We start from the raw sequence: 13,557 nt of genomic DNA, 5'->3' as shown, positions 1-13,557 counted from the left end.
CCCTCTCTCTCTTGTTATTGTTTTACATTATACCTTGTTCCATTCATTCAAGACTTTTCAGTGGGATGTGCGCAACAAATGGGCTTTGAGAGAGAGAGTGAGGAAGGTGTGGATATTGCTGTCAGCTCTCAAATGCCTGTTTAAATAAACCGCCAGGTGGCTGTGCCAACAAGGATTACTCCAAGCATCTCTCTGTCTCTCTCAAAACACACACACACAATACACAGCAGCGCACGGTACGAAACAAATGTATATTTGCTGAAGAGTTGCTTCCTGGATTTGTTTGGAATCTATTTGGATTTGTGGATGTATAAAACATAATTCCTCTGTAATTCCGCTCCATTGATTGATCACTGTATTTTGGAGCGCTGCAGTGCAGATTAACTCTTATTTCAGCCCTTCAGATTAGCTCCATTTAGACTTTATTAGGTGTGTTTAATGTGCTCCTTGCGCTCTCCTTTCCCACCATTCCTTTCATCTGTCATCACTTTATCCCTGCACTCAATACCTGCAGTCACTTCCCGAGTTCATTTCCTGCCCTATCATATCCGCAATTTTCTTCTCTCCAACACACCAAAGTGTGCTTTCTCTCTCTCTCTTTCAATGATAAATGACTATCCCAAGCTGAGGAGGTTAAGAGCACTTTCTATACAACTCCAAACACACACATTTATATAAACTGCATTCATTTCCATGTGATAGAATCAGCGCGACCCTCTCTGGCACAGCCGTGATTGCAATAATCTCCATTGAAATATGACAGATAAGAGCAATCAATAGCAGAGGGGAGAGGACGGTTTGGTCATACAGGCAGTGAAAAGAATTATTTTCTGTGTGTGTGTGTGTGTGTGTGTGTGTGTGTGTGTGTGTGTGTGTGTGTGTGTGTGTGTGTGTGTGTGTGTGTGTGTGTGTGTGTGTGTGTGTGTGTGTGTGTGTGTGTGTGTCGAGAGAGAGAGAGACTAGCAGTAATTTCCCATGATATCTGATCTATGCGTGCACGTGTGCGCCTGCGTGTATGTTCCTGTGTTCCTCGATAAATGTGCAGACAGGGGGCAAAAAAGCCCCTCTGGCTGTGTGTGTGACTGACAGCGATGGATACCTGTCAATCATTCAGCGATGTCATTCACAAAACAAAATGCTTTTCATTGTCCGTTTAGCGTGGGGGGAGGGGCCGACAGACCGGAGCAGGAAGAGAACGTCTTAAACACACAATCGCACAGTTCACACGGGTTATTAGTGCTGCTGCATCATTTATACACAGATAGAAAGCAAACAGCACATTTCTGTCCATTGAATAAATGGGTTTGGTAGTTGTTGACGCAGTACATCAGAAGTGTGATTCTAGGGTTAAATCATCCGGAGGTGCTTGCTCACACACACTCGCACACAAACTGCTGTTTACATGCCTTGTTTATTTTAATCAGGCATGATTTGCTGTTTTAAAGATTAGAGCAATGAGACTGAGAGACTCTCGTTTTCCCTATTCTAGGAACTTGGCCTGCTCCCAGTAAACCAACATTGATACAAACACTCTTTATAATCAATAGAATTTAATTGTATTTTTTTTAATTAGAAATATTAATAATTAATCTAATTATAAGTATATATTATACACATTACCATTAAAAATTTGGGGGTCAGTAATATATTTTTTAAAAATACATTTTTAAAGAAATTAATACTTTTCAGTAGCAATGCATTAATTTGATCAAAAGTGATAGACATTTACAATGTTAAATATAAATGCTGTTCTTTCACGTATCTGTTCTTTCACGTATCTTTCAAATTGATCACGATTTTATCAAAAATATTAAACCACACAATAATTTTGAAGGCTCATATTTAGAAATGTTTCCTGGCATATTAGAATGATTTCAAGGATCATGTGACACTGAAGACTGGAGAAATTGTTGCTGAAAATGTAGCTTTGCCACAACACAATAAATTGCTTTTTTTTAATTTATTAAAACACATTCTTTTAATTTGTTGTGATTATTCACAATATTGCTGTTTTTACTATATTATTTTAATCAAATAAATGTTATTTATGCAATAATGTCATTCAATAGTTTTCCCCCTGGATGGTTTATACTGTTCAGTTTAAAATGCAAAGGAAAATAATCAGATTTGGACCACATTCAGTGGCAATGTAGCTCACATTTAAGAATCTCAATCAGACAGTTTAGGTTTGTTCATTCCACCATTTATTCACTCTTTCTTTAGAGTTAAAACCCAAAAAACACATACCTGCAGACTCTTTGTTTTCTCACCCTTCTTCGTTCCTCTTTTTTTCTATTCAGCTGTCTATACCTTACATTTGCCTTGCTCTGCAAAGCTCTGCATTACCATTGTTAGCCCCCAGCAAACAGAAAAAAGAGAAGGCACGAGAGAAAGAAAGATGAGATTAATTGTAAATTGAGAATCGGCTTACCTTTGATTATCCCTCCCCTCCCTTTCTCTTGCTTTCTCTCTCTCTCGCTCACGCCAATAAAGGGGACAAACCTGATAAAGTCAGTAGATGGGTTAGCAGCAGCGGTTGAGACAATAGTCAACACTCGTCAACAGGCTGAAATTCTCTCGGCCATCAGCTCGGCTCTGATAGCAGCTCTGATAAGGCCAATCTGGGGGAGGGCGAGACAGAAGGCTAATTTGTAGGCTTTCCTTTATACTGTTGTATTCTTAGATTCTTAAGAGAAAGAGAAAGTAACTTTTCTTTCATTCATTCGGTGGATTACTGTGATAATGTCACCCAGTTTACTTTCACTTCTTCCTTCCGTTTCTCTCTCTCTCTCTCTCTTTCCCTCTATCTCCTGATCAGGGATTGAGTTTGGCTGTTTGATTATCTGCCTGTTCTCCTCAACCGGACAAATCAGTGCAATTATACTCTCTGCCGAGAGAGAGAGAGAGAGAGAGAGAGAGAGAGAGAGAGAGAGAAAGAGAGAGACGGAAAGGGGGAAAAGTGAGAGAGAAAGTGAGGGAGATGGAAGGAGGGCGAGTGGGAGATGTATGCGATAAGACTGAGGCAGGATTAGTTTAGTGTTTCTTGGTATCGTGCTCTCTTATCATGGAGAACCATCCTTGACATTAGCTGTCACCGCCTGCCGCATCCTACTGATCCCAGCTTGTCTTATCCCAAATCTAATTCCTGCATGCACCCTACACCCTAACTGTCTCTCCTTTCCATCACCCTACAACCTTCTTCTTCCCTTTCACCCTTTACCCTATCGTTCTCTTTTCCCCTTCATCCTATACCTTGGCTTTCCGTCCCACCCTACACCCTGTCGTTTACCCTTTCACCCCACATTCATTTTCACACCTCAACCTCCACCCTGTTTGTCCCTTTCACCTTTATGCTACCGCTTTTCCCTAGTTTTGAACTTTTCATTTAATTTTTCTTCCTACATTTTACCCAGTTATATTCTCTCTAAACCCAACCCTTCCACCTTTCCCAAAGTAGTCCAAATTAACAACCGCCATGCTCCAAATACAAGTAGAAATTGACTTTGATAGATAAATCAATAAATGACTGTTAAAAGTAGCAGAGTGTTAGAATGTATTATTTATTTAATTTAATATCTTTTCTCATTAATACATGAATGAATGAATTTATATTTTATAAAACTATTGTCTGACCCAGATTTTTATTTCTTTTAATTTTGAAGAATGATAGCCTGACCCCTGCTATTTTTCTCCCACTCAGAAATCATGAAGGAGTCTGAAATTGTCTTCGTAGGTGCATGTCCACTGTGAGAGCCATAATCGGGGGGAAAAATCCAGAAATCGCAATATATGATTTTTTTTAACCTATTTATTTGTATGATACAGCTGCAAATAAGTATTTGAACACCTGAGAAAATCAATGTTAATATTTGGTACAGTAGCCTTTGTTTGCAATTACAGAGGTCAAACATTTCCTGTAGTTTTTCACCAGGTTTGCACACACCTCAGAAGGGATTTTGGCCCACTCCTCCACACAGATCTTCTCTAGATCAGTCAGGTTTCTGGCCTGTTGCTGAGAATCACAGAGTTTGAGCTCCCTCCAAAGATTCTCTATTGGGTTTATGTCTGGAGACTGGCTAGGCCATGGCAGAGCCTTGATACGCTTCTTACAGAGCCACTCTTTGGTTATCCTGGCTGTGTGCTTCGGGTCATTGTCATGTTGGAAGACCCAGCATCGACCCATCTTCAATGCCCTAACTAAGGTTGTTACCCAAAATCTCGCAATACATGGTCCCGGTCATCCTCTCCTTAATACAGTGCAGTCGCCCTGTCCCATGTGCAGAAAAACACCCCCAAAGCATGATGCTGCCACCCCCATGCTACACAGTAGGGATGGTGTTCTTGGGATGGTACTCATCATTCTTCTTCCTCCGAACACGTTTAGTGGAGTTATGACCAAATAGTTCTATTTTGGTCTCATCTGACCACATGACTTTCTCCCATGACTCCTCTGGATCATCCAAATGGTCATTGGCAAACTTAAGACAGGCCGTGTCCAGGACATGTGCTGGTTTAAGCATGGAAACCTTCCGTGCCATCCATGATTTCAAACCATGACGTCTTAGTGTATTATCAACAGTAACTTTGGAAAGGTCCAAGGCCCAGCTCTTTTCAGGTCATTGACTCTTCCCGTGTAGTTCTGGGCTGATTTCTCACCTTTCTTGGGATCATTGAGACCCCAAAAGGTGAGATCTTGCATGGAGCCCCAGTGCAAGGGAGATTGACAGTCATGTTTAGCTTCTTCCATTTTCTAATGATTGCCAAGCTGCTTAGCAATTTTCCCATATCCCTTTCCAGCCTTGTGGAGGTGTACAATTTTGTCTCTAGTGTCTTTGGACAGCTCGTTGGTCTTGGCCATATTAGTAGTTGGATTCTTACTGATTGTACGGGGTGGACAGGTGTCTTAATGCAGCTAACGACCAAACAGGTGCATCTAATTTAGGATAATAAATGGAGTGGAGGTGGACATTTTAAAGGGAAGACTAACAGGTCTTTGAGGGTCAAAATTCTAGCTGATAGACAGGTGTTCAAATACTTATTTGCAGCTATATCATACAAATAATTAGTTAAATAATCATATTGTGATTTCTGGATTTTTTTTTTTTTTTTAGATTATGTCTCTATCAGTGGACATGCACCTACAATGACAATTTCAGACCCCTCCATGATTTCCAAGTGAGAGAATATATATATATATATATATATATATATATTCTTGCATGGAGAAGACATATATATTTATTATTATTATTTATTTATTTTTATGAATGATTTGGTTGACAGGTTTTAATTTTATTTAATAAAAATAATATATACAGTGAGTACGGAAAGCATTCTGACCCCCTACAATTTTTCCCTCAATTATTTTTTTTTTCTCATTAATGTAAACACAGCACGCCATATTGACAGAAAAACACAGAATTGTTGACAGTTGACATTTTCGCAGATTAAAAAAAAGAAAAAGAAAAACTAAGTATTCAGACCCTTTCCTCAGTATTTAGTAGAAGCACCCTTTTGATCTAATACAGCCATGAGTCCTTTTTGGGAAAGATGCAACATGTTTTTCACACCTGGATTTGGGGATCCTCTGCCATTTGTCCTTGCAGATCCTCTCCAGTTCTGTCAGGTTGGATGGTAAAGTTGGTGGACAGCCATTTTCAGGTCTCTCCAGAGATGCTCAATTGGGTTTAAGTCAGGGCTGTGGCTGAACCATTCAAGAAAAGTCACAGAATTGTTGTGAAACCACTCCGTTGTTATTTTAGCTGTGTGTTTTGGGTCATTGTCTTGTTGGAAGGTGAACCTTCTGCCTGGTCTGAGGTCTTGAGCACTCTGGCCGCATTCATCTTTCCCACGATTGCATCCAGTCATCCTGTCCCTGCAGCTGAAAAACACCCCCACAGCATGATGCCGTCACCACCATGCCCTACTGTTGGGACTGTATTGAACAGGTAATGAGCAGTGCCTGGTTTTCTCCACAAATACCGCTTAGAATTAAGGCCAAAATGTTCTATATTGGTCTCATCAGACCAGAGAATCGTATTTCTCATCATCTTGGAGTCCTTCAGGGTTTTTTCAACTTTCATGTGTCTTGCACTGAGGAGAGGCTTCCGTCGGGCCGCTCTGCCATAAGGCCCCGACTGGTGGAGAGCTGCAGTGATGGTTGACATTTACAACTTTCTCCCATCTCCCGACTGCATCTCTGGAGCTCAACCTGAGTGATCTTTGGGTTTTTCTTTACCTCTCTCACCAAGGCTCTTCTCCCCCTCGATAGCTCTGTTTGCCCAGACGGCCAGTTCTAAGAAGGGTTCTGGACGTCCCAAACGTCTTCCATTTAAGGATTATAGAAGACACTGTGCACTTAGGAACCTTAAGTGCAGCAGAAATGTATTTGTAACCTTGACCATTTTGTGCCATGCCACAGTTCTGTCTCTGAGCTCTTCAGGCAGTTCCTTTGATCTCATGATTCTCATTTGCTCTGACATGCACTGTGAGCTGTAAGGTCTTATATAGACAGGTGTGTGGCTTTCCTAATCAAGTCCAATCAGTATAATGGCCTCAAATGAAAGTGTAGAACCATCTCAAGGATGATCAGAAGAAATGGACAGCACCAGAGTTAAATAATATATGAGCGTCACTGCAAAGGGTCTGAATACTTAGAACCATGTGAAAGTTTTTCTTTTTTAATAAATCGGCAAAAATGTCAACAATTATGTGTTTTTCTTTCAATGTGGGGTGCTGTGTGTACATTAATGAGACAAAACTGAACTTAAATGATTTTAGAAAATGGCTGCAATACAACAGTGAAAGATTTAAGGGGGTCTAAATACTTTCTGTACCCACTGTATATTGTTCTATAATTTTTTCTATTGTTCTATCTGTCTATCTTTCTATCATGTTTTCTATTGTCTATTTGTTTTTTAATCATTTATTTTATAGAGCAATTGTCTAACCGAGAATGTGTTTTATTTTTTATTTTAAGAATGACCCGACTTACATTTTATTATTTTTTTTATTTTTATTTTTTTTTACTGTATGATGGTCTGAAACAGAATTATTATTTTTTATTTGTTTACTTTGATTAATTATTTGTATGATTGATTAATTTATTTGATTTTAATACATGGTAACACTTTACAATAAGGTTCATTAGTTAACAGTAGCTAGTTACCACATTAAATTAACTTTACATTAGTTAGTATAAATTACATTAGTTAACATGAACTAATAATGAACTGCCCTTTTAAAGCAGTTATTTATATTTGTTAATGTTAATTTCAAAATTTACTGATGTATTATTAAAATATTGTTGACATTAGTTAATGCACTGTGAATTAACATGAACAAACCATGAACAGCTGTAATATTAAAGGTGCCCTAAAATGAGTTGAAACAATATGTTAAATTGTTCTCTGATATCTGCATAGAGGGTATGTGGCTTATTTAAGGGTACTGTTTTACAGGTCCATTTACAACCCTATAAATTGTCCCTAGGATGTAATGCTCTGTTTTGGCCTTATTTAGAAGAGCCATGAATATTAATGTTGGGCTCTGCTCTGATTGGCTTATTTCAGCAGCTCACAGCACACAGCAGTTCAGTCGTTCAGCTCGTGAGTCCTGACCATCCTGACAGAACACAGACTGATTGAATGACACTTTAAGCAGAACATCTCAAATGGAGATTGATGAAATACAGCCTAATTGTTTATTGGTGTTTTCAAAACATCCGTGCGCGAGAGAGAGCTCGCATGCATATGGTTGCCAGATTCTACATGTTTAGGTAAAACACCGGATAGTATATGTGTTCTTTTCACAGAAAAGCTCTGTTTGGGGGATTTAAATTGCTGAAATCTGGCAACCGCACAAACTATCTTGCCCAAACCAAAACCAGTGATTTTAGACTCGTCTTTTTTCGTCAACGATATTGCAAGTTTATATAACGTTAGTCACAATGTATGCTACGCATTGACTGTGATGTACTCTGAAATAAAGCATGCAAAAACATCATACTTAAGTTCTTAAAAATATAAATATATATATTTTTACAAAATGAATAGCCTTTTTTAAATGACTGTTGTTTTAACTTATATGGTGGAAAAGGTGACGTTTGCTAGAAGGATCGAGTGAACGATCTGTAAGCAACGTATCTACGGTTGTATTTTGTAATACAAAATAATATTACCCTTTGTCATTAGACACACTATTTAGTTTTGAATGGTATTTGTTTCCTATTGTTACTGTACTGGCATTGTGTTATCTAAACAATGCTTTCTCTCTCTAAGAAACTTTCAATTTAATCAGAAATGGTTTAAACAGTCAATAAGTGGATAAATCGCTACTTACTGCTTGCAGGAATACAGTTGTAATTGCCACTTTCTTCAGTTTAAGACGCTGAGCAAAGCTTGCTTAAAATGGGCCGAACAAACGAACGATCTATAATTAAATTGTGGTATACAATTATAAAAATCAACCATGACTGTTGACATTTTTTATCTGTGGGAAGGTTAGAAAAGTCCTCCATCTTCTGCACAACCTGGGACATGATGTGTGTCCATGAGAGCAGCTTGTTTACCTGCAGTCCCGATGATTCGCCTCCGTCAGTTCTGCCTGACAATGAACATGTTCGGACAGATGCAAATGTTGGGGGCATACATATAAATGATCCCCAACGCTTGCGTCTCGGTTGGCGTTATGTTGAGAATCACTTATTTTTCCTTGGTGTTTTTCATTCACGAGATTTACATATGAAGGAGGAGGCAATGGTGTGTGAGACTCACTGTATGTGAGGTCCATGTACTGAACTCTTTTTTTTGGTCATTATGGCAAGGTTAATTCAATTTTTCATTCAATGACATAAAAGAACTATTAAGATTTATTTTCTCTTTTCGCCAGTCAATGTTTTATTTAACCTGTTTCATTTGATACTGTGTTTTATTTTCTGTGCTTTGATTGTTTTAAACATTATCTTTTTTTATGTCTGCAGGCATATGATGGTTTTGCCAGTCTGGGAATCTCTCGGCTGCTAGAGCCATCTGACATGGTTCTGTTGGCGATCCCAGATAAGCTGACAGTGATGACGTATCTGTATCAGATCCGGGCACATTTCAGTGGTGAGGAACTCAACGTTGTGCAGATTGAAGCCAACAGCAGTCGTAGCACATACAAAGTTGGAGACTTCGAAACAGACACAAACAGTTCTATTGACCAAGACAAGTTCTATGCCGAACTTAATGACGTTCACCGTGAGCCCACTGATCAGGGCGCCACAGCAAGTAATGGTGAGCATGGGGAGAAAGAAGAGGAAGTGATGTCAGTCGTAACAGCTGGGAGTTCTGGTTCTCTGTCTGTCTCATCTGGGGAAGTTTTAAAAGAAGTAACTCCATCTTTGCGGGTGTCTACAGCAGGCCGCGATTCTCCAGCAGCTCCAAGAATCACAGAACCTCACCCACGACCCGCCCAGAGCACCAGAACCAGCCTGGAGACCTCCACCAGCCAACCTCCTGCTGCAGAACAGAAAAGGCTCCTCAAAGCCGATACACTGGACATGGGTGACCTTTCTCACAGGCTGGAGAGAGAAAAGGAGAGAGGGCAATCGGGTGGGTTGACCGCTTCTGATACCAGAGACTCCAGGGAGCAGCACGAGGCCCTACGACCTGCTGAAAAACAAACTGAATCTGGGTTGCCCACATGGCAGACCGGGTCTTCTCTAGCAAACACACAGAAAATGGGCTTCACATATAACAGAGACACTGATCTAATCAAGAAGAAGAGAGCGAGTTTGCGCCACTCTGAATCTGACAGCACGTCAGACAGCAGTGCCCAGACCAACCACACACACACACCCGCTAAACACACACAGGTAAATGTCAACACACATGCATGCTTAGATATGCACATATATCTGAATACAAAATGACAACATCTGTCTGTCTGTAGCTCTGTCATTCTGTCTATAATTTCAAGATTTTCTATCTGTCTGTCTGTCGTTACTATTTTGTTATTCTGTAGTTTTCACTATCATTCTATCTGTCTTTATTTTTCTGTCTGTCTGCCTGCCTCCCTGTCTGCCTCTATCTGTCTGTCTATCATCTTTTTTTAAAACGTTCACATTTTCCTGGTAAAAATATCATCATATAGTGTCATGAATTTGTTTGAATTTCAGTTCATTTTAATTGTACTTTCATCCAAACTGCAATTCTACATCGTTTGCTACCTCAGTTCAAATTCTATTCAAATTCAGAAGTTTCAGGCCTAGAAAAGTACATATATTTTTAAATCCTAAAGGCTCATGGAAATTTCTACCATAAATTATCTATCTATTTATACTCTTTAAAAGTCTTTAATTGAATAGAAATTACGCTTTGTCAGTGTGATGTAAAATACATTTTTTAAATCACTTATCCAGTTATCACAATGTCTGGTAAAGTCATGGAAATATTTTGGAAATTAATTGGTCAAAAAGTGTGGGTTGAGCAGAAAAATGACCAAACCACACATGACAAGTGGTCCAACACAAGCAAGTCAACAACATCAAACATAAATACACAGACACATACTTTCAGGGAACAAACACAGGTAGATATACATGTATGTTAAATGAATAATGCCCTGAACACTCCCAACAGAAAAGCAGTTACAGCTTAAATGGAAAAAGCTGGCATATAAAATCAAAGCACATAAAACTGTTTGAAGCTTTATACATGTTTGATATTTTTGCCATTTTGTGAGACGCCTGATCGGCACAGACAGCAGCCGCGTGTCACTCGGAGTGGCATGTCATTATGTACGGGCCGTCCCGCCTGCAGCTCTAATACTGACACGGGTTATAGCGTGTTCCGCATGAGAGCCTCTCCTCATCTATACAGCGTGCGCATACACACACACACGCAGGTATTGCAGCACAGCTAACTTTTATCACACACTCTCCATGTATCACTGTCATTTCTTCCACTGAATAACTTTCCAGCTTAGATTTGTCCTGATTTTATTTTGACATGTCATCAAGGCCTCGGCTGTGACAAGAGAGGTGCGTTACCATGGTGACAGTTACTTGCCACCGCCTAAAGTTTGGACTTCATTTGGTCATTTACTGAATGTTTCTTACAGTGTAGATGTAGATGCCCTCTCTCCTGCAATGTTAAGTGGTCATCTGTCTCATTCTATCTCCTCTCACCTGTCAGAATCACTGCAATACCAATCTGTTGATAATTTATAGCATTTGAAAGAGGAGTTAATCTGACTCATCTACTGATTTTTTTCTTTATATATATATATATATATATATATATATATACACAATTTTATTTTTTTATTTTTTCAGGAAGTCGTAACTGCCCCAGTGTCTAACAACATCGAAGAGAAGGTAAAACAGGCCATGGTTATACATATACGAAGGGAAACTTTGTTACACTCAAAATTGAATGAAAACCTCTTGGTCTGAATTGCAGAAGGTCCTGTCTCGTCAAGAGGAGCTGAAGGAGAGGGCCAGGCTGCTGTTGGAACAGGCCCGTAGAGATGCCGCAATGAAGGCTGGAAACAAAAGCACCACTAATGCACTGTCGCCTACGCACACTCCACAGGTTATTGATGTGAGTTCACACACATACACACTTGCTTGGATATTGATATGCAAGAGAGACTGTTATTTTACACTGTGACTTTTTAATGTTTTTAAAAGAAGTCTCTTTTGCTCACCAAAGCTGCATTTATTTGATACAAAAATACAGTAAAACAGTAATATTATGAAATATTACAATTTAAAATAACGTTTTTCTATTTAATATGTATTAAAATGTAATTAATACCTGTGACAACAAAGTTCATTTTCAAAAGCTATTACTCTAGTGTTCAGTGATCCTTCCACCCATTGTAAAAAACAAAAACAAATCTGTATTTTTTGCTGATTAGACAAATCTATTTGAAATAAATCTTTTTATAACATTAGAAATGTGCTTTTAAAAAAACGTTAATTAAAAAAATAAAGACCCTGCAATTAAGTTTTTTTTTTTTTTTTTACATTCTTCTAATTTTCAAATAATTGTGAATATCCCCAAAATTCCCAAAAGTGATCCTCTCCCTCCCCCAAATACAACAAATTTTGGGATATACACTCATAGAAGGCCCTTACCACGGCTCCTCTCAGGCTCCTTTCAGGACCTGTCAGACAGGAAGTAAGTAATGGAGAGTAATATTATTCTGTGGCCAAGAACCTGCATGCCAGAGTCTCATTTCACACAGGGACAAGTCTTTAAGGGTTACTCAAGGGCTCCAGGTAGTGATGTAGGAAGTGACCAGTCAGAGAACATCAAACGCTAAATAAACATGCTCTACTGAGTTCAGTACTGCAGGACGACTGACACTAGACGTCGAAAAGCTCAGGCCACAGCCGGATAACATTTCAGTTCTCCTGACATCCTGTTTTAGGGGAAGAATAGTGTGAAACACCGTGGCATAAACATACAGAACCAAATGATGAAATATCTGGCGTGTGGCGGATTTATTCAGACGTTTTGCTGTATGAATTTTAAAAGGATATGAGATGCCCTTGAATGCAATGCATAAGAAAGCAAAGAACAGGAACAGGAGGGCACCTCAGTGTGAGGCTGCCATAAATTAAGGGTTTTTTCAAAGAACAATATTTCCTTTTCTGGTTGTCTCTCTCTCCTGCAAAAGTCCTCTGCGGTCTGTTGAAGGGGAGATGGTCGTCATCCCGTAAATTAACCACGAATTAGCGTCTGTGTGCGAGTTCACAATGCCTCCATCCCAAGGACGATGTGCTAATGAGGCTTCAGTGCATTAGCGTGCTAGAATATTGAATTGTTTCACTTTTTAATAGAAAACATTGATCAAAAGGGAGCGTTGCTTGGCACGCTGGTAATTGTTAGTGATTTAGATTAGATTAGTTGATGTCTTGTTTTGATTAGTAGGCCCTGTTATCTTATCACTGGCCTCTGCATGAAGCTCCTCCGCTAAGAAGAGACTTTAGCATGCAGAGGGAATATTTTAATTAAATTAAGACTTGTTCCATTCTTTAAAGTGTAGATAGAGATGGAGGGGTGAAAATGAGGATGGTTGAGAGAGAGAGAGAAGTCATTGGGTTGTAGGGAGCACTTTAGCATGGGCTTAAATACTTATTGCTAACTGCTAAATGTTCTTGACATTCAGATAAAAGATAGAGAAGATAAAGTTTTAGAGTTAATATTCAATGGATGGATGAAAAGTTGTAAAAAAAAAAAAGTTGTAAGATTTGTCTAAAGTTGATAATGTGCCTAACTTTGCAGTTTCTCTTTTGAGAAAATGGACCGCAAAATGTTTTACAGGTATTTATCCACTAAAATGCTCTATAGAATGAGAATATCATCTCCTCATAGATCATAAATGCCACCTGCTTCCAATCAGCAAAATACTGGATGGATTTTCAGTATGTCTTTGGTTGCATTACTCCCTCCCCCAACCATCAAATTTGTTGTGAAAAAAAGTGTATTAAATTTACACTACCGTTCAAAAGTTTGGGGTCAGTAAAAATTGTTGTTGTTAAAAGAAATATACCTTTTAGGTATC

The 13,557-nt window shown here is 38.9% G+C and overlaps 1 protein-coding gene across 6 annotated transcripts in view; it reads left to right on the top strand.

Moving 5' to 3' along the window:
• ehbp1 (EH domain binding protein 1) overlaps positions 1 to 13,557 on the top strand; it is a 157,568-nt gene that overhangs the window by 86,164 nt on the left and 57,847 nt on the right. For all 6 annotated transcript variants that reach the window (XM_067455541.1, XM_067455538.1, XM_067455539.1 and 3 more), the window contains 3 exons: positions 8,981 to 9,856; positions 11,318 to 11,359; positions 11,445 to 11,585. In XM_067455541.1, coding sequence (XP_067311642.1) covers positions 8,981 to 9,856; positions 11,318 to 11,359; positions 11,445 to 11,585 — 1,059 coding nt within the window. The remainder of the gene's footprint in view (positions 1 to 8,980; positions 9,857 to 11,317; positions 11,360 to 11,444; positions 11,586 to 13,557) is intronic.

Source organism: Pseudorasbora parva, chromosome 10, assembly GCF_024679245.1.
Source record: "Pseudorasbora parva isolate DD20220531a chromosome 10, ASM2467924v1, whole genome shotgun sequence".
Classification (NCBI taxonomy): domain Eukaryota; kingdom Metazoa; phylum Chordata; class Actinopteri; order Cypriniformes; family Gobionidae; genus Pseudorasbora; species Pseudorasbora parva.
Note: the sequence above shows the minus strand (reverse complement) of the source record. Positions and strands in the feature narration are given on the sequence as shown.